The 20,855-nt window shown below is 41.0% G+C and overlaps 1 protein-coding gene across 1 annotated transcript in view; it reads right to left on the bottom strand.

Annotated features, from left to right (window-relative positions):
* PREX2 (phosphatidylinositol-3,4,5-trisphosphate dependent Rac exchange factor 2) overlaps positions 1–20,855 on the bottom strand; it is a 523,586-nt gene that overhangs the window by 202,233 nt on the left and 300,498 nt on the right. The window contains 3 exon segments of the mRNA XM_030215317.1: positions 12,853–13,014; positions 14,847–15,031; positions 17,214–17,334. Coding sequence (XP_030071177.1) covers positions 12,853–13,014; positions 14,847–15,031; positions 17,214–17,334 — 468 coding nt within the window.

Here is a 20,855-nt window from a genome sequence, read left to right as displayed (position 1 = left end):
AGTGAAGCCAGAGGAATAGCCTGGAATTTGGCAGCTTAGATTTAATGCTAAAAAAATGTAGGGTCATGAGTTTGGGCTGCAAAAAACAGAGGGAATGGTACAATTTAGGGGTGAAGAACTTTTGTGAAAGAAAGAGGAGCAGGACTTGGGTGTGATCATATTTGATTATCTTCAGGTGGCCAAACAGGTAGAAAAGGAAATGGTGAAAACTAGAAGGGTGTACTGGGAGAGAAATGGCCAGTAGGAAAAAGGAGGTGATGATGCCCCTGTATAAGACTCCGGTGAGACCTCATTTAGAATATTGTGTACATTTCTGGAGACCACACCTTCAAAAAGATATAAACAGGATGGAGTCAGTCCATAGGATGGCTACTAAAATGATCAATGGTGTTTGTCATAAAGCATATGGGGACAGACTTAAAGATATCAATATGTATACTTTGGAAGTAAGGCTGGAGAGGGGAGATAAGATAGAGACATATAAATACTTGTGGCATAAATGAACAGGAGGTGAGTCTCTTTCAATTGAAAAGAAGCTCTGGAATAAGGGGAGCATAGGATGAAGGGGAAAGGGGAAAGACTCTGAAGTGAACTGAGGAACTACATCTTCACAGAAAGGGTGATAAGTACATAAGTACATAAGTAGTGCCATACTGGGAAAGACCAAAGGTCCATCTAGCCCAGCATCCTGTCACCGACAGTGGCCAATCCAGGTCAAGGGCACCTGGCACGCTCCCCAAACGTAAAAACATTCCAGACAAGTTATACCTAAAAATGCGGAATTTTTCCAAGTCCATTTAATAGCGGTCTATGGACTTGTCCTTTAGGAATCTATCTAACCCCTTTTTAAACTCCGTCAAGCTAACCGCCCGTACCACGTTCTCCGGCAACGAATTCCAGAGTCTAATTACACGTTGGGTGAAGAAAAATTTTCTCCGATTCGTTTTAAATTTACCACACTGTAGCTTCAACTCATGCCCTCTAGTCCTAGTATTTTTGGATAGCGTGAACAGTCGCTTCACATCCACCCGATCCATTCCACTCATTATTTTATACACTTCTATCATATCTCCCCTCAGCCGTCTCTTCTCCAAGCTGAAAAGCCCTAGCCTTCTCAGCCTCTCTTCATAGGAAAGTCGTCCCATCCCCACTATCATTTTCGTCGCCCTTCGCTGTACCTTTTCCAATTCTACTATATCTTTTTTGAGATACGGAGACCAGTACTGAACACAATACTCCAGGTGCGGTCGCACCATGGAGCAATACAACGGCATTATAACATCCGCACACCTGGACTCCATACCCTTCCTAATAACACCCAACATTCTATTCGCTTTCCTAGCCGCAGCAGCACACTGAGCAGAAGGTTTCAGCGTATCATCGACGACGACACCCAGATCCCTTTCTTGATCCGTAACTCCTAACGCGGAACCTTGCAAGACGTAGCTATAATTCGGGTTCCTCTTACCCACATGCATCACTTTGCACTTGTCAACATTGAACTTCATCTGCCACTTGCACGCCCATTCTTCCAGTCTCGCAAGGTCCTCCTGTAATCGTTCACATTCCTCCTGCGACTTGACGACCCTGAATAATTTTGTGTCATCGGCGAATTCATGGGGCCTCCTGATGGAAGGGATGAAAACAAAAACGGTATCTGAATTCAAGAAACTTGAGACAAGTACATAGGATCTCTAAGAGATTGATAGGAAGAGAAGATGGCATGGATTGGCAGACTGGATAGGCCATATAGTCTTTATCTGCCTACATTTTTCTCTGTTTCTATGTTTGAAAGATAAAAAAGATTTGATATTTTTCTTTCTGAAGCAGAAATAACTATAATAAAAATGTCTGGAGAATTACAGTGCAATGGTAGAGGAATGACAGTCTTCAAAAAGACCATTTATTGGTTCCAAAGTCATGCTATTGATCTCTCTGAATTGAGGTTGAATTTTGTTTGACTCCAAGCACATCTGGACAGAATTTAAAGGACTTCTTTCCATGCTATAGGTCTGCCATTGCTGGTCCCAGTGCACTGGTTAGCCAAAAATGCATTCCATAAAAAAGCTTCAAAACATAACTCAATTGGTGTGTGATAGAATGTTCCATAGGGACACATGTCATGGAGACAGGAAGTGAAATCTATCTTGATATCACTATCCACCTAAGGACAGATGACCTGACTTAGAACAAATACAGAGTAGTCTAACAAGTATTCATGATATGAAGCAGCATTGGTGGCCCTTTCTGTGGAGTTACCTGTAACACAAAATACACCATACCAAGAATGTCAATGAATAGCTGAAGATCTGTTCCTAGGGGCGTAATAGCCACAACAATTAAAGAGAAACAATTTCTCTTTGCTTAGTTTCTTCCTATTATTTTCATCCTAGGAGACAGCTCTGTGAGAACTAAGTACCCCAATATTGAGCAAGCCCCTTCATTGTATCCAGGGGTAATTTGGATTATGCTTGGCATCCCCAATCATTTTGAAATGTTTGTGCCTATGATTTGTATGTTCTTTCATTTTGTCTTTTCTTCTTAAATTGTTATGTCAGGGCAATTTTGTTAACAATGTGCATTATTGCTCAATAGCATTCACCATTCCACAACAGAATGAACTATCACTCAATAGCTGTTGATAGCACACATTATTTATCAATAATGCTTACTAACATAAGAACAGCCATACTGGGTCAAACCAATGGTCCATCTAGCCAAGTATCCTGCTTCCAACAATGGTCAATCCAGGTCACAAATACCTGGCAGAAACCTAATTAGTAGCACCATTCCATGCTACCAATCCTGGGACAAGCAGTGGCTTCCCCCATGTCCATCTCAATAATGACTATGGACTTTTCCTCCAGGAACTTGTCCAAACCTTTTTAAAACCTAGCTACACTAACCGCTGTTACTACATCCTCCAAAAATGAGTTCCAGAACTTAACTATTCTTTGAGTGAAAACATTTTTCCTCCTATTTGTTTTAAAAGTATTCCCACGTAATTTCATTGAGTATCCCCTGGTCTTTGTACTTTTTGAACGAGTGAAAAATCAATTCACTTTTACCCGTTCTACACCAATCAAGATTTTATAGACCTCAATCATATCCCCCCTTATCTGTCTCTTTTCCAAGCTGACTCTTTAATTTTCTCAGGAGTCTCTCATGAGGAACTTTGTCAAAAGCTCTCTTAAAATCTATACAATACATCAACTGGCTCACCTTTATCCTCATGTTTATTTACACCTTCAAAGAAATGAAGCAAATTGGTGAGGCAAGACTTCCTTTGGCTGAACCCATTCTTTATAATAGTTTCCACTATTTTCCCCAGCACTGAAGTCAGGCATACTGGTCTGTAATTTCCCGGATCACACCTGGAACCCTTTTTAGATATCAGTGTTACATTGGCCACCCTCCAATCTTCAGGTGCTACAAATGATTTTTAACAGTACCTATTTATGGTGTTGTTGGTACAGTATATGCTATTGAACAACAGTGCACACTATTAATGTCAGAAGAAATAATTTCAAGGCATTTTCCTATCATTTCATTCACATTTCCCTTGCTATATCAAACAAATACATATCCCTATGTGTTACAGAGAAGAAGGATTTATTTACATTGTGAAATGGAGCTCTGTATGAAGGTGTGAAAGAGGTAGAGATTTATCTGTTCAAGAAGGGAATGTGGTCATCAGTGGAAAAGTCTGATGTTAATGACCCTATAACTGGATAAGCAAAATGGGTGATGGAAGCTCAGTCAATCAAGCAGCCTGTCCTCAAATTCAAATACAAACATTATGAAGCCCATTAATACACATCTAAACAGCAGATAGTAGAACAGTAGGTGATCCGAATATTAAAATAATTTGGTGCAGTGTCTGCCTGTTCTGTGACAGGCAATGGCCTATGGGTGATGTACCCCACTTTCACAATCACTAAAATTCAGCAAAGGTTAGACTGAAAAGTTAAAGCGTTGTATTGACACTGGTTAGCTATGATAAAGTTGATCAATTCACTTCTGATCGGAACCCTCTACTTAAAAATTTAGGGTTGATAGGGGAAGTGGGAGCGGATGGTGGGGAGAGAGAGGAAATGGGAAGGGTGGGATAGGGAAAGGGGGTGGAAATTGTGATGGGAGGGACATATCTGTCTAAAGTTGTATAAAGGACTTGTGCTGTTTGGCTTCTTTTTGATATTGGTGCATTCAAGAAAAAACTAGGTACCAAAGCAGCACTGTTATTAAAAAAAACAACAACATCAACAAGAAAAAATTGCATAATATTTTGGTACCAGCAGGATTTCAAATGGATAGGACATTGAATAAGAAAGGGTACCTAAAAATTTAAATGCATAATGGTTTCAGAGCCCAGGAATATATGAATAATTAGGAAAAGAACCAAGGACACTTCATGGTAAATTGTTCTCTGAATTTGAATCTGCCACACATCCAGGTCCACAGAGACCAAATACCTGGCTGTAATTTAGGGCCTGATTCACTAACTATGTTCTTCTATTCTGAGTCTATGGGGAGAAAAAAGCAAAGTGAATCAAACCCTTAATGAGGTCATATGTCAAGGCTAAGAGACATTTTCGTTCAGGTGTCTTGTAGCAACTGGGACTTTAGGAACTAGACTGAAAAATCTGTTAAGAGCACTGTGTCCTGATAACAAGCGTTGCTGCTAGATTTCTATTTTTAGAACTTAAACTCTTCCAGCTCAAACTAACAGCAGAACTAAAGCATCCTGAGAGATTTTGGTTACTATGGTTACGTTAGCTCTGTGAAGAAAAGGTATATGTGCACTATTGGTACCTGCAACATCCATGTGTTAGTAATATTCACTAAGGGGGCAATTCTATAAAATAGGTGCTAACATGTATGCATGCATTATTGGGGCAGTTCTATAAATAGGCACTAGCATTTATGCACATGTTTTGGCACCACGCTGCTTAAGCGCTATTCTGCAAATAGCTGCCTAACTTTCATAGCGCATATTTGCAAGGGGGATTTACATAAGGGCGGATCATGGGCGAGGCTCTCATTTATGTACATAACTTACAGAACTCTTGTCTACAGTGTACTGAAACTGCTCATAGAAGTAAAATTTTTGGATATACATATTTGTAAAAAATAAAGAGAAACTGGTTGCTATACTTTTTCATAAACAAGTTGAGAGGAATGATTATCTACAATTCCACAGTTTTAATCCTTACAAATTAAAAGCAAATCTACCTATCAGTCATTTCCTGAGGGCTCACCAAATTTGTTCTACTATGCATGAATTTAAATTGCAAGCAAAATAATTAAAAGATGATATCCAACAGACTGCTAAAACCTGTCATTTCTTTCTCTATAATATCACCAAAATTTGTCCTTTCCTTTCTGAGCACACTACTAAAGACCCTTATTCATACTCTTCTCACCTCCTGCTTAGACTATTGCAACTTGCTTCTCACATGATATCTCCCACTAAGCCATCTCTCTCCCCTTCAATCTTTTCTGCCTTTATGACTTATATTCCACTAGTGTTGCTACGCACATATTAGCCCTCTCCTCAAATCACTTCATTAGCTGCCTATCTGTTTCTGCATACAATTCAAACTCCTCTAATTGACTTACAAGTGCATTCACTCTGCAGCTCCTCAGTACCACTCCACTCTCATCTCTCCCTACACTCCTCCCTGGGAGCTCTATTCATCAGGTAAATCTCTTATCTGTGTCCTTCTCCACTGCCAACTGCAGACTCCATTCCCGGAGTGGAGGAGTAGCCTAGTGGTTAGTACAGTGGACATTGAGCCTGGGGAACTGAGTTCAATTCCCACTGCAGCTCCCTGTGACCCTGGGCAAGTCACTTAACCCTCCATTGCTCCTGGTACAAAATAAGTACCTGAATATATGTAAACCAGTTTGAATGTAGTTGCAAAAAAACCTTAGGAAGGCTATATATCAAGTCCCATTTCCCTTTCCCTTCCCTTTTATCTTGCTGCACCATACACCTGAAATAGACTTCCTGAATCAATACGTCAAGCTCCATCTCTGGCCATCGTCAAATCTAGGTGGAAAGCCCACCTTTTTGAGGCTGCTTTTATCTCCTAACTCCTATTCACTTCTTCAATACCCATGTCTGTTTTATCATTCCCATCTTAAGTAATTCCCTTATTCCTTATTTGTCTTGCTTGTCTGTCATGATTAAATTGTAAGCTTTATCGAGCAGGGATTGTCTCTTACATGTTCAGTGTACAGCGCTGCGTATGTCTAGTAGTGCTATAGAAATGATAAGTAGTAGTAGTAGTAACTTCAGTGATATGTAGGGCATATACCTTTGGCAAAATATGCTCATTATAAACTTTTGTTAAATTATAGAGTAAAATCATTAAATGAGAGATTGACATGTATCATCCTGCACTGTTCATTGGCCCCTTCAATCACTAAATTTATTTATAAACAATGGCATGTCATAAAATTACACCATATATTTATGGAGCTCCAAATTGTCTATTTTAAATACAGTAAACCATTGCGCAAACTGCTGACCTACAAATGTCTTTATTATGAAATAAGTCTAGTAAATGGTGATCATCACAAATGTGGCAAGTGCCAATGGTATGAGACAATGCTGGAGGGACCATTTTTGATAGATATGCAGATTCATCAAAGGATAACCCTATATGAGCAAATCTATTGTGACTCTTTTAATGTTATACGTTTAATCATCTGTCCGTGCTCACTGGTTTATACTGTTAGAACTCCAAGACCTGTTCAATTTCGAAAAACAGAGTATAAATCTCATATATTGGACAAAGTATTATTAGTGCCGTAGGTTCAACACTGGTGTGAATAACAACCAGGAGGATGATTGTGCCTGGTTGATGTGAGATCATTTACAGAGGCTGGAGTGGCATTTTGCAGTCAGCCTTGGTCGTGGGAAGAAATGTGCTTATGTTCCCTCAGACCTTCTGTGGGGGGGGGGGGGGGGGGGGGGGGGGGGGGTGAGCAGCTTGAAAGTATATGGATATGTTGAACTGTATTTTGTATTTCTTGGATTTTATATTCTACTCATATCGTACTGTTATTTTGATGTATTTTATGATTTGTACTTCAGCTGACTACCCTGATGAGAGAGGAGGACTGACTGAACCTTTCTAGGGTTTGGAGTTTATTATTTAGAGAATAATTTTAAAGGCATTTTCCATAGATAATGGATTAAGGGGCCCTTTTATCAAGCAGAGTAAAAGGTGGTTAACAGTGGCATTGGTGTGTGGAATTGCTGCACACCGAAGCCACCTTTTACCACAACGGGTAAAAGGGTTCTTTTTCCCAGGAGACCGTAAATGGTCATGCGCTACTTAGAAAAGCGGTGCACGGCCATTTACTGGAGAAGCCCTTAACGCCTCCTAGGTGAGCCTGGCGGTAGGGCTGATTTGCTGTGTGCAACCATGGCGGCAGCCCTACTGCCTTTTAGTAAAAGGACCCCTAAATAAAGCACACAAGTGGGTGACATCATCACACATCACTCCCAGAGCTCAGAAGTTCTGAGCATGTGCAGCCCTTCTCGCACTCAATGCTCCCCTCAGCACCTTAGTTTATTTATGTATTTGCTCTGCCAAATGGATGTTAAACAAAGCTATCCTGATCATTTTTCTTCAAATTACATTTTTAATGATGTATTCTTTGCCAAATTTCTCTTTATTATGGTGTGACAGGGTATATATTCCATTACCTGCAGAAAGACAGGAATTTAAAAAGGGTGAAGGTGGGGACCAAAACCCTAAAATCAGGTCTACAACCTGGTAGAGAGCTGCAGAAAGGGCCAACACCCTTAACCATGAAATTGATCCTTACAGTAAAAGACAGAGAAAAGAAACAGCTAAATCCTAAAGGCAGACTCTCTAACTCCTCCAATAAGGAAGGCAGGCAATTAATCCTCTCCAACTTGGTACAAGGGTGGGGCTTAGAAAAGGAGTCCATCCTGAAGGTACCAAACTATTTTTGTCTGTACACTTATTTGGAAATAGGCTGAACTAAGACTTTGTGAAACTGTTATCTGCTAGCTGGTGGATGTAGCTACAGCTAGAAACTATGAGGCTGGTTACAGGCGGGCAAGCTGAGATTAGACTTGACCCAATCTTTTTTTTATTTTGTAAGCACTTTTTAAGTGCTTTTGACTTCTTTGACAATTTTTTTCTGTCTGGGTTTCTTTTGGAACATTGGTTTGATACTGTGCTAACCCCAGAGTGAGGAAAAGGGGATCATCTGGAAGCCAGGTGAGGCCCTGGAGTCCCGTCTCCCCCCCCCCCCTCCCCGAAGGTGACCTTCCCAGAGACTGAAACTAAAGGTTAAAGGAAGGTCAATATGTGAAATTCGGGGCATAATTGTCTATTTTGGGAGAAAGAATTTTGTGACAGTGGGAGCCAAAGAAATTGTGAGTAGAGGAAGCACAGTTCCTCAGTTCACTATTGAGTGGGCAGAGTATCACACATGGGGCCAGATTCTAAATACGGCACCCAAAAAATCCATGCGGTAAATGGTTCCACCTAAACATATTCCATAAGTGGTGCCTAGATTTAGGTGCAGTATATAAAATATGCCTAGGCAGAAATCACAGCACCTAAAACTATGCACATCCATATACAACAATGAAAACATGGCGTAAATCCCAGTGCATAGATTTATGTGCACTGGGCCATATGTAAATTTTGGAATGCCCATGGAACCCCCATTTCCACACCTAGATCCCTGCCCTTTATGCCTGCATGCATTACAATTTAGGCGCAGTACATTACAGAATACTCTTAGGAATTTGTATATGAAAATTCGAATTATTGCCAAATAGTGCTCATTGTTGCTTGTTAAGTGCTGTTAACAATGCTGATTGGCTTGTCAATTAATTTATGCGCTGTTATAGAATCTGCTTAGATTTCAGCACGGAACTCTAGGCGCTATAAAGAATACGGGGGATGGTCTCTAAAAAAAAGTAAATCTTTATTTTATTTAACTTTTCTTGTCACTGAATTTGCTAAAGTTAGTTCCAACCCTGCTCACAGTGTGGCACAAAGATCTGAACTCTGACACATATTCAAAGTTTTCCACCCAAGGCAAGGATGTACAAATAACACTAACCTCAACCTGAACTTGTGTATGTGTATGTGTGGTGGGGGGTGGGTCTGGAGAAAAATAAGCTAATTTTGTTTTAATTATTTAAGAGAATCAGAATTTTATAGTCTATAAATATCAGCTTATAGGAGTCCTTTTACTAAGCTGTGGGGTGCAATTACACTACTGCATCAACAGAAAGACGCATAGTAGATTCTGATCTTAACATACGTCTGGGGACGGTACACCTGCAGTTCTTGCTTCAGGTAAAATGAAACAGAAACAAGCAGCACCTGATAAACAATTGTCAGCACCTTAAATTGAATCCTTTGTGCCACTGGAAGCCAGTGAAATTGCTTAAGAGCAGGTGTTACATGGGAAAACCTAGATAAACCCACAATTATTTTCACAGCAGCATTCTGGACTATCTATTATGTCCAAGCTTGAATCTGATAGATATTTATCATGTACTTCATCTGTCAGAATATGGTTTTACCCATGTCTCTAGAACCCATTTCAGCGAAAATAGATTGGACAATATTTTAGTTTCAGAATCTACTTTCTCAGCAGTTGAGACCATTGAGATAATCCCAGGTGGGATTTCTGATCATGCAACGGTACAGCACAAAACGGATTACTGCAGGGTGCGCTGAGGAATCCTGTGGTAATTCTGGGATCAGTGCGTGCTACCCACACGCTAAAAAAAATAGGCAGAGAACGGGCGTGTTCTGTGCTAATTGGTTAGTGCAGCTACATTGCTGCGTGCTGATTAGTGTGTGCTTAGCTTGTGAGCCATTACCGCTTACATAATGGGTGGCAGTAGGGGCTAATGTGCATATAGGAAAACAGTGTGTGGCCATTATTAAGAAAAACAGAAAAATTAGTTATTTTACTCCAGCAATAAAAATGACTTTAGTGTGTAGAAATGGCCCACGTAAGGATGCGCTAAGGCCGCTTTTTACCACTGTTTGGTAAAAATAAGACCTGAAGAGGCTGGACAATGAATTGGGATCCACAGGCTGTTCTGGTTGTATGCAGGTCCTCGTTCAACTGAAGCGTGTTATATTGAGTCACTAGTGTATATATATATATATATATATATAATAGGACATCTAGGCTGTAAAAGCGAATAAGAGCCTAAGAATAGCTATCTGACCCAGTATATGTTTTTACAGCCCTAGGTGTCCTCTCATACTTTCCAGTTCAAGTTTATTTAGAATTTACTATCCCACCCATCAAAAGCATGTCTAGGTGGCTAACGATCTAAAATGTTACAGAACAGAGAGATAAGTAGTGAGGCATGAGAGGGCGGGGAGGAACTACTATTTTGATAGAAGAGAGGGAGATAGTAAGGGGAGAGGTGTTGTCTAGTCCATCAGGTCTGATGTGCTCACCTCTGTGGACTGAAACTGAACATGTCCAAGACCAAGCTTATCGTCTTTCCACCAAAACCCACTTCTCCTCTTCCTCCACTTTCTATCTCAGTTGATAACACCCTCATCCTCCCCTTCTCATCTGCCCGCAACCTCGGAGTCATCTTTGACTCCTCTCTCTCCTTCTCTGCGCATATCCAGCAGATAGCCAAGACCTGTCGCTTCTTCCTCTTTAACATCAGCAAAATTCGCTCTTTCCTCTCTGAACACACCACCCGAACTCTCGTCCACGCTCTCATTACCTCTCGCCTGGACTACTGTAACTTACTCCTCACCGGCCTCCCACTTAGCCATCTATCCCCCCTTCAATCTGTTCAGAACTCTGCTGCACGTCTCATATTCCGCCAGAACCGATATACTCATATCACCCCTCTCCTCAGGTCACTTCACTGGCTTCCGATCAGATACCGCATTCAATTCAAGCTTCTCCTTCTTACCTACAAATGCACTCAGTCTGCTGTCCCTCACTATCTTTCTACCCTCATCTCCCCTTACGTTCCCGCCCGTAACCTCCGTTCACAGGATAAATCCCTCCTCTCAGTACCCTTCTCCACCGCCAACTCCAGGCTCCGCTCATTCTGCCTCGCCTCACCCTATGCTTGGAACAACCTTCCTGAACCCTTACGCCAAGCCCCCTCCCTGCCCGTCTTCAAGTCTTTGCTTAAAGCCCACCTCTTCAATGCTGCGTTCGGCACCTAACCCTTACCGTTCAGTGAATCCAGACTGCCCCAATTTGACTGCCCCTATCGGACCGACCGTTCACGTGTCTATTAGATTGTAAGCTCTTTGAGCAGGGACTGTCTCTCTTTGTTAAATTGTACAGCGCTGCGTAACCCTATTAGCGCTCTAGAAATGTTAAGTAGTAGTAGTAGTATTAAGAATATGCGTCGGAGAAGAGAAATGTTTTAAGATCCGTTTTGAAGTTTTGCAGAGATGATTGTTGTTGAAGGGATTGAGGTAGTTTGTTCCAGTGATCAGGATCCTGGACTGAAAATATTGCCTTCCTAGTGTGTTGGTGGATTATTTCTCGAAAAGATGACACTACTAAAACGTTTTGGGATGATGATGATCGCAGTGTTCTTGAATTGGCATAGGGGATTAGCATAGATAGATAGATAGATAGATAGATAAATAGATACAGGGCTTTTTTTGAGGGGGTACTTCGGGGTACTGAGTACCGGCACCTTTTCCATTGTCTGCTAAAATTGACCCATGGTCCCCAAGTTTTAATGAAAGAGCTCAGGCTCTACACAACAATTCTGCATTATCATAGGTTCTGTGACCGGTTGCAGGGGGTATGGCTATTGTGGGGTGGCTCCCTCAGTAATCACTCCCACCCTGAAGGGTGGCCTGCCATTTGAGTACCGGCACCTCTTTCACTAGAAAATATGCACTGCATAGATATATAAATATATATATATATATATATATATATATATATATATATATATATATACACACACACACACACACACACACATACACACACTGGTGACTCGATATAACATGCTGCAATTGAACACAGACCCACATACAATGTGAATAGCTTGTTGACCACAATTCATTGTCCAACCTCTTCAGATCTTATTGAGTTGATCTGACAGTTAACAGCACAGGGTCCACGTATGCGCTATCAATAAAACCATCGGCTTTTCCTGTTCATGTGCACATTTGTCGCATTATACAATCTGCTAAAGCATAGCACTAACAAATTTCTTCTAACAGGAAATGAAAGCAATGGACAATCAAAGAAAAACTAAGGGCTTCTTGTACTAAACTGCGCTAGCTATTCCAATGGGCTTCGTCAGCATTGCCATGCAGCAATTGCTAGTGCAATTTAGTAAAAGAGGCCCTAAATGCACTTGATATGCTAAAGACAGGCCTCACCCAAGCAAATGTGTCTCATGAGCTTGGTTTTGGGTGTTTTTTCATTTTTAAAACGTGATCCTGACTGTGTGATGCATTGTAGTTAACTTTAATTCAAAGGAGAAAGGGTTCCTCCTTATAACACGGCCTCATGTACAATGCAGTCGAAATTTTTGGACCCCAAGCACTGCATTATATTGAGTCACCACATGTGTGTGTTTTGATTTTATATTACAGAATTTTTTTACCCATTTTGCTTTGTTGTAAACTGCATTGTATGGACTTTCGTGGACCAGAAAAGAAGTTGATAACCCCAGGTTTGTTTGCAATATGTTTTTGACATGGTATAAGTCACTTGATAAAGGTCAGAAAAGTTCACTTTGGATAGTCCTATATTATATATATGTTTTAAATAACAACATCTGAACAAGCTGCAGAACACTTTTTTAAAAAGTCTTACCTTTCGATAACTAGATATTCTTCTGTAAATATGCTCAATTTTCTCACTACAGATGACACTGAATGTACTTTGCAGTTCAGCAGGGATAACTTCATTTAAAGAACTCAGGCTGCTGCAATTCTGTACAAATTGTTCATCACTTTTAGACAATGCTTCTAGGAGCTGCAATCAGAAAGACAATAGTAGAAAATATGAGTTTAATATGTCTGTCATTTAACAATAATTCTAGACCATTAAAGTAAATAAATTTCTATTCTTGATTGGAAAGATGACACACAGAAAATTCTGTCTAGTAAAGATGTCAAATCAGTTTTCATCCTCTTGGATACCTGAATGTGGGGTGCCAGAAAGCTCACCAATATCACCTATACTATTCAATGCGATGATGGCACCACTCAACAAAAAATTGGAAAAAATGGGATTCGACCCATTTAAATATGCTAATGATTTCACTATTTATATACCATTAACAACAATATCACAGAGATATCAGATAAGATTAAAACAGGCCTGAACCTTATGGAAAATTGGGCCACAATTTTCAAACTTAAGCTAGAGATAAAACCAAATTCCTGGTTCTATCTAGCTCACACAATCCCACCTACTACCAAAACTTCACAATTCCAACATACCCAATTGAAACACAACTGAAAATACTAGGGATTATTCTCGATAAACATTTTTTTAAAATTATAAGTTCCTTTATTTAAGAAACAAAATTATCCAACACCTATAACATCTGTATGAAAAACTAACTGCTTCCTTAGTTACTCAGTCAGCCAACTGACCAAATTTAATTGATAATTAGATTCAGCAGATTAAACACAGCCATGCTTGATTACAACCAGCCCTGTTGAATCTAAGCATCACTATATATTGAACCTTACCATGAGAGTGAAGTAGTCACCACAATGTTTCTTAAGAATGCTATGTCATGATCAAAGGAAATCAAGAAGAGATTAAAAGAAAAAGGTTGTTGAAGTATACTCAATAAACATTTGACTCTATGGAAATTGAGAAGAATCAGAGACTATTTTCCCAGACAATTAATTCAACTTATAGTACAAACACTGATATTGTCCTAACTAGACTATTGCAATGCAGCATATGTAAGGTGCAAAGAAAACAAACTAAAATCGCTACAGACCGTTCAAAACACAGCAGCAAGACTGATGTTCAAAAAGTTGAAATATGAAGTTGCATGAGGTAGGTCCATATACCAAGAAGGCATTGTATGACAATCTTTCATGCATCTTCGTTGTGGATATCCTGAAAACCCAACTGGCTAGGTGTGCCCAGCACTGCTTTATCAGAAGTGGAGACCCCACTAGTCCTGAACATTTTTAGTTTTCAAACTGGCCAGACACTTTGAAAAATAGTACAAACCCTGCAAAAAAGCACTCAAAACCTATGTTTGACTTATTCTTGCTGCATTTTTTCAAAAAGGTGGTAAATAAATCCTAATAAATAAATATATAGAAAACTTATCAAACCATAATAGCCCTAACCCACCTATAAAGACAGGCCTTCGAGCATCAAAATAACCTGCTACTGGGAAACTGGAACAAGATGTACTGTTACATAATCCTACACAGCAGAATCCTTCATCTCAGTTCCAGATGCAGAACATGACTCTTAGTCTCACCTGATACAAAATAAAGAACTGCAAAAAACATGCAGACAAAAGCTGAAATGGAGACAAAACTGAAAGCAGAGCTACCAGACTCCGTACGTTATGCAACACCAGAGAAATAGAAATAAATACTTATCCTCCTGTACAGTGCAGTATACAGGATGCGCTTGACAAATTCCGAACAGGCCGTGTTTCAGCATTTATGCCTTCATCAGGGGACCTGTCAATGGTGCAACTGACGCAAAATAACTGCAAACCAGTAAATGCGAGCAACAAACGTGCTACTCTTAAACTTGTGAACACCTTCGTGGTAATGAGCAGAATAAAACATTAATACAGACCTAACATTTGTCCTGCCTACCTTTGCTGTCAAGCTGAAGAAGCCTTTTGGTTCGATCATCTTCTCCATCACATGGCATTTTATTCCAGCAGTGCTGTCATATTCATAGATAACTCCATACTCCAGGTGAACATTATCCACAGTCAGACTTACAAGGTCCTTCTTTCCATCAATTATTGCCATGGTGTTAAACGTGTCTATTACTTCTAAAACAAAATCAAAGGACATTGAAATATATATATATATATATATATATATATATATATATATATATATATATATATAGGCTAGCACAGGGGTAGGCAACTCCGGTCCTCGAGAGCCACAGGCAGGTCAGGTTTTCAGGATATCCACAATGAATATGCATGAGATAGATTTGCATACCATGGAGACAGTGCTTGCAAATCTATCTCCTGCATATTCATTGTGGATATCCTGAAAACCTGACCTGCCTGCGGCTCTCGAGGACTGGAGTTGCCTACCTATGGGCTAGCAGAAAGGCCTATACCAGTATGCTCAGATTTAATTGCTATTCGCTGTTACACTGGAGGAAGGCATATAATAGTGTGCACGTCCACTTTGATGCTTCAGATGCAAATATGACCGGAACTAGTCCTTGCCATATAAGACTATGGGGTTCATTTTCAAAAGAGAAAAACGTCCAAAAACTGTCATAAATCTGCATTTGGACTTTTTTCTCACAAAAACATCCAAATTGGTATTTTCATTTTAAGACTTTTTCTATGATGTCCATCAGAAGTACGGTCAAATCACAAGAGGGCATGTCAGGGTGTGTTAAGAATGGAATCTGACATTTTTCTTTCATAATAGAACAAAACAAAAACACCCAGGGCTATAAGTTGGACATTATGGTCTAGACCTGTTTTATCAATGCACAAGCCACTGCAGGAAAAAAGAAGGGCATCCCTGACGAACACTTGGCCGACTTTACTTGGTCCATTTGTTTTCACGACCAAGCCTCAAAAAGGTGCCCGAACTGACCAGATGGCCACCGGAGGGAATCGGGGATCACCCCCCCTGACTCCCCCAGTGGTCACTAACCCCCTCCCACCCTAAAAAAAACAACTATAAAAACTTTTTTTGCCAGCCTCTATGCCAGCCTCAAATGCCATACTCAAGTCCATCGCAGCAGTATACAGGTAGCTGGAGCAGTTGTAGTGGGTGCAGTGTACTTCAGGTAGGTGGCCCCAGGCCCATCCCCTCCCTACCTGTTACACTTGTGGTGGTAAATGTGAGCCCTTTAAAACCCACCAGAAACCCACTGTACCCACATCAAGATGCCCCCCCTTCATCCCTAAGGGCTTAGAGATGGCGTCCCCGATTTTCAGTCATAATGGAAACTGAGGACGCCCATCTCAGAAATGGCCGTGGGAGAAGCCAGCATTCATAGTGCACTGGTCCCCCTGACATGCCAGGACACCAACCGGGCACCCTAGGGGGCACTGCAGTGGACTTCACAAATTGCTCCCAGGTTTATAGCTCCCTTACCTTGTGTGCTGAGCCCCCCAACCCACCCCCCAAAACCCACTCCCCACAACTGTACACCACTACCATAGCCCTAAGGGGTGAAGGGGAGCACCTACATGTTGGTACAGTGGGTTTCTGGTGGGATTTCAAGGGCTCACATTTACCACCACAAGTGTAACAGGGGGGAGGTGGGCCTGGGTACACATGGCTGAAGTGCACTGCACCCACTAAAACTGCTCCAGGGACCTGCATACTGCTGTCATGGAGCTGGGTATGACATTTGAGGCTAGCATAGAGGCTGGAAAAAAATATTTTAAAAGTTTTTTTTATGGTGGGAGGGGGTTGGTGACCACTGGGTGAGTAAGGGGAGGTCATCCCTGATTCCCTCCTGTGGTCATCTGGTCAGTTCGGGCACCCTTTTTGAGGCTTGGTCGTAAAAAAAAATAGGCCAACTAAAGTCGCCCTTCTTTTTTCCATTATCAGTCGAGGACGCCCATGTGTTAGGCATGCCCCAGTCCCGCCTTCGCTATGCTTCCGACATGCCCCCGTGAACTTTGGTCGTTCCCGCAACGGAAAGCAGTTGAGGACGCCCAAAATCGGCTTTTGATTATGCCGATTTGGGTGACCCTGGGAGAAGGACACCCATCTCCCAATTTGTGTCGAAAGATGGGTGCCCTTCTCTTTCGAAAATAAGCCTGTTAGTCACTTTCTTGCCTCTTATATGCATAAATGTTGGTATTCTGTACATTTACACATGCACAGGGTGCATTAATACAGGCGCCCAGCTATAGAATCACCCGTCACGTGCTCTGTTCAGTTTCCTGGTTAAGCACAGGTGAAAAAGGCTTAAAGGAAAGTAGAATACACTGAAGTTGTCATGGTACATAAACCAAATCACACCTTCCACTTTACAGTCAAAAGCATCTCCTCCGTCATCTCCCGGAGGTTTGGAGTTGGTTGTTTTCTGAAGATCTTCCTGTGCGCTCTCAATGCTATGATATAGCCACTGGATGGAATCTTGCTGTAAAGGAAGAACATTTCCAAGTGAAATAAATACTCCTTGTTTCAGCAACAGACATTCCTTACATGTTCTCTATGCAACAGGCCACTCAGAAATCTGCAGTTTTATTGTTCACTCTTGTATAAAATAAGATACGAGAAGTCAAGTCATAACAAAGCCATGCAACACAGGCCTTAATGTGAAGACTTGGCTCTCTCAAGTGACAAAAGTTAACCAACCACTTTCCATTCCCTTGAGAGAAATGTGTGAATGTGCACCTACTTGTTTTAACATATGCAAATCTAATTAAGACTGAATTTTCTTTAATTAAATTTATGGGACCTGCATGCACATTTATCATTATGCTTAAGTTGTGACATGTAATATCTAAGAAGAACTGACAGAATATCACCATTCTCCTAATAAAAAAATCATTTTCAATCTACTTCTTAATTTTCACTTCTGTGAATTACTGAAGACTAGTTCAGTAAATTAACACTTGCACTGAACGGAACTGAAATCGCTGTCCTGTAAGGAGAAATGACTAGGATAAAATGAATGTCAGGGAAGGCTGTACATACTAAAATATCTTTCACTTTTATATTGATGTTGTTACATGAATCTGCATGACAAGTGTGCTAATCAGACATAGCACCGTAGAAACAACTGTATCACTGTGAAAATTCCTATTTTGTGGCTAACATACATTTTTAGAAAATAGGTGAAGGCCAAGATGGCATCTGAGGCAGATGTATGTAAGTGTTCCATAGATGCTGAGAGAAAACAGGCTAACAAGGACCCTGGAATGGAGAAATAGAAGGTCAAGCAGGTTGCTTATCCCTCCATTCCTGTCCAGCTGACTTTGGAGTTGCTCCAGTTTGGGATTTCCATGCAATTGCCAGTGTACCTTTGGATTCAGAACAGTGTGGAAAAGGGGCCATCTTAAGCACTGCCCTGTCATGGATGTTACAACAGAACTAACTAACTTGATAGGAGAAAAGGGAAAGAGGAACAGATTTGATATACCACCTTTCAATGGTTACAGTCAAGTGGTTTGCATATTCTGTTTTGTACCTGGGCCAATGGAAGGTTAAGTGAATTGCCCAGAGTCACAAAGACTTGCAATAGGATTATGGGAATCAAACCCAGTTCCCCTGGTTCTCAGGCTACTGCACTAACCATTAGGCTACTTCTCTGCTTGTGAACAGGATTGGTATACAGTTCTTAGACTTCAGGAAAATGAATGAACAGTTTTGGGGATTCAAGATTCAACTTTTCCCTTGCTTTTTTCATGAAACACAGAAGAGACATGATAATGAATTTTGGCACTGAAGTCCAGATTCCTGCCCTTGGATGTGAATTTTGTTTTTCAAATTTCTGTGTAGATGTTTTGTAGCTTTCGTAGATAAACAATTTTTGTTCTTTGATCGTCAACAACTGTTGGAATTTTTAAGGGCTAGAGAAGATCAATCTGTATTTTTGGTCTTAAATTCTATAAATACAGCCAAAATATTGCCGCCAAAAAAATAATGTGCTAAGCGCTATTCTATAAACAGTGCTGAAAGTAAACACTGTTTGTAGAATATGCTTAGCACCTAACTATAGAAGCGAGGATTTACACCAAGTAAACCCTGGTATAATATTCACATCTAAATTAGGCATAGATCCCCCGTATTCTATAACAGTATGTATAAACTTGAGGAATGCCCATGATCCACCCATGACCCTCCCAAGGCAGCGCCCCCTTTTTGAAGCCACACATAAAATTTATGTGCAAATCCACACAACTAAAAATACATGCGTAAATTTAAATTAAGGCCAATTAGTGCTGATAATTGATACCTACTACTCAGTTATTAGTGCTAATTGACTTGTTATATGGGGTTCAAGCCCTGCTCGTCCTCAGCTCTAGTTTCACCCCTGCCTGCTGCCAGCTCCAGCTTTGCCTGTCTCCAGCCCCAATCCTGCTTGTCCCCAGCTCCTGCCCAACCTTGCCTGGTTTTGACTTAGTGCCTTGTCCTGGGCCAGGTGGTTTGCCTGCTGCTAGCCTGTATCCGGTGGCGGTCCAAGGACTCACCTTCCCTGAGATTGTAACAGCCATTTATAGAATTGCACACAGTGTGCATTTTTTTTCAGTGACCAAATTCGGGAACCATTTATTGAATTTAGTCCATGGTGACTGGCAGACAAAGGGGCCCTTTTACTAAGCTGTGGTAAAAAGGCACCAGCGCTGTGTTTAGCACATGGGTTTCTAGTGCGCTGCGGCCACTTTTAGCATGGTGGTAAAATAGCCACATTTGTATCTTTTTGATTAATAGCCACGCGCCAACTATTCTGTAGGCACTAAGGGCTCCTGCACTGAATGGACAGCATGTGGTAGTGTGCCCATGCTACCTAATTAGTGCATGCCATGCCTACTCTCCACCCATTGAAACGCTTCCCATGCTAAAAAACATTTTTTAGTGTGGGATTAGCACATGCTGCTTGCCACATTAGTGCGGAACATCTCAGCATATCCCATGGCAGTGCTTTTTATTTATTTACTAGTGGAACCATGCCCGTTTGTTTCCTCAACAATGAAACGGGCCCTAGGAAGGCTGTCATGTAAGCTTTTTTTTTTCTTTCTCTCCCCTGCCCTCCATCCGTGTCCCGCGATTCTCTCCTCTACTGTCCTCCTATCCCATCCATGTCCATCAATTCTCCTCTGTCCTGCCCTCCCCTCCCTTCCATTCCTCCCTTCCTCCCCATCGATGTCCCGCGATCCCTCCTGATGTCAGCTCGCCTCCAGCGTTCCCTTCCCTCTCACTGTTCCGCCCTCTGACGTCATTACGTCTTGACACGAGGACAGGACAGTGAGGGGAACGGAATGCTGGAGGCTGGCTGACGTCAGGAGATGTCACGAACCCAGGCAGCCAGACATGGAATGTTGGAGGTGCAAATTATTATATAGGATTTATTTATTAGAATTTATTTACCACCTTTTTGAAGGAATTCACTCAAGGCAGTGTACAGTAAGAATAGATCAAACATGAGCAATAGGCAAATACAGCAGTAAAAGTATTCCAATAAAAATACAAAATATAGCCTGCCGTGTCTTAGTAAAGGGCCCCCAAATTATTTTTGATTGAGCCCGCTGTCTGAGGATCCAATTTTAAAAAACTTATTTTTCTAGAGAGGATATTACTTAATGGTATATTTTAACAACACAAAACAAAGAAGGAAAAAAAACCTCCATGAAAGGAATGAACCAAAGATGAAACAAAAAAGTAGATTCAATCAGTCAATGTAGGAACCAGATGATTCTTTACTTGCCAATATCCAAGTATTCAAGGAACCCAACACAGCTGTGTTTCGACATAAAATATGCCTGCATCAGGGGTCAAAAGAAATCTTGTCTACAGATGACGGTAGAAGGAATCAATAACTGCTCTCAGTTCTAATGCTCTTCAGCAAAGTGGTTTTTAAATATAACTCAATGTGCCGTCCTGACGGAACGCCTCACTCACAGGATCAGTAATGACCTGTCTCGTGAAAGAGCCTTT

The sequence above is a fragment of the Microcaecilia unicolor genome, chromosome 1 (assembly GCF_901765095.1).
Source record: "Microcaecilia unicolor chromosome 1, aMicUni1.1, whole genome shotgun sequence".
Lineage (NCBI taxonomy): Eukaryota > Metazoa > Chordata > Amphibia > Gymnophiona > Siphonopidae > Microcaecilia > Microcaecilia unicolor.
This window is presented reverse-complemented; position numbering and strand designations above follow the sequence as displayed.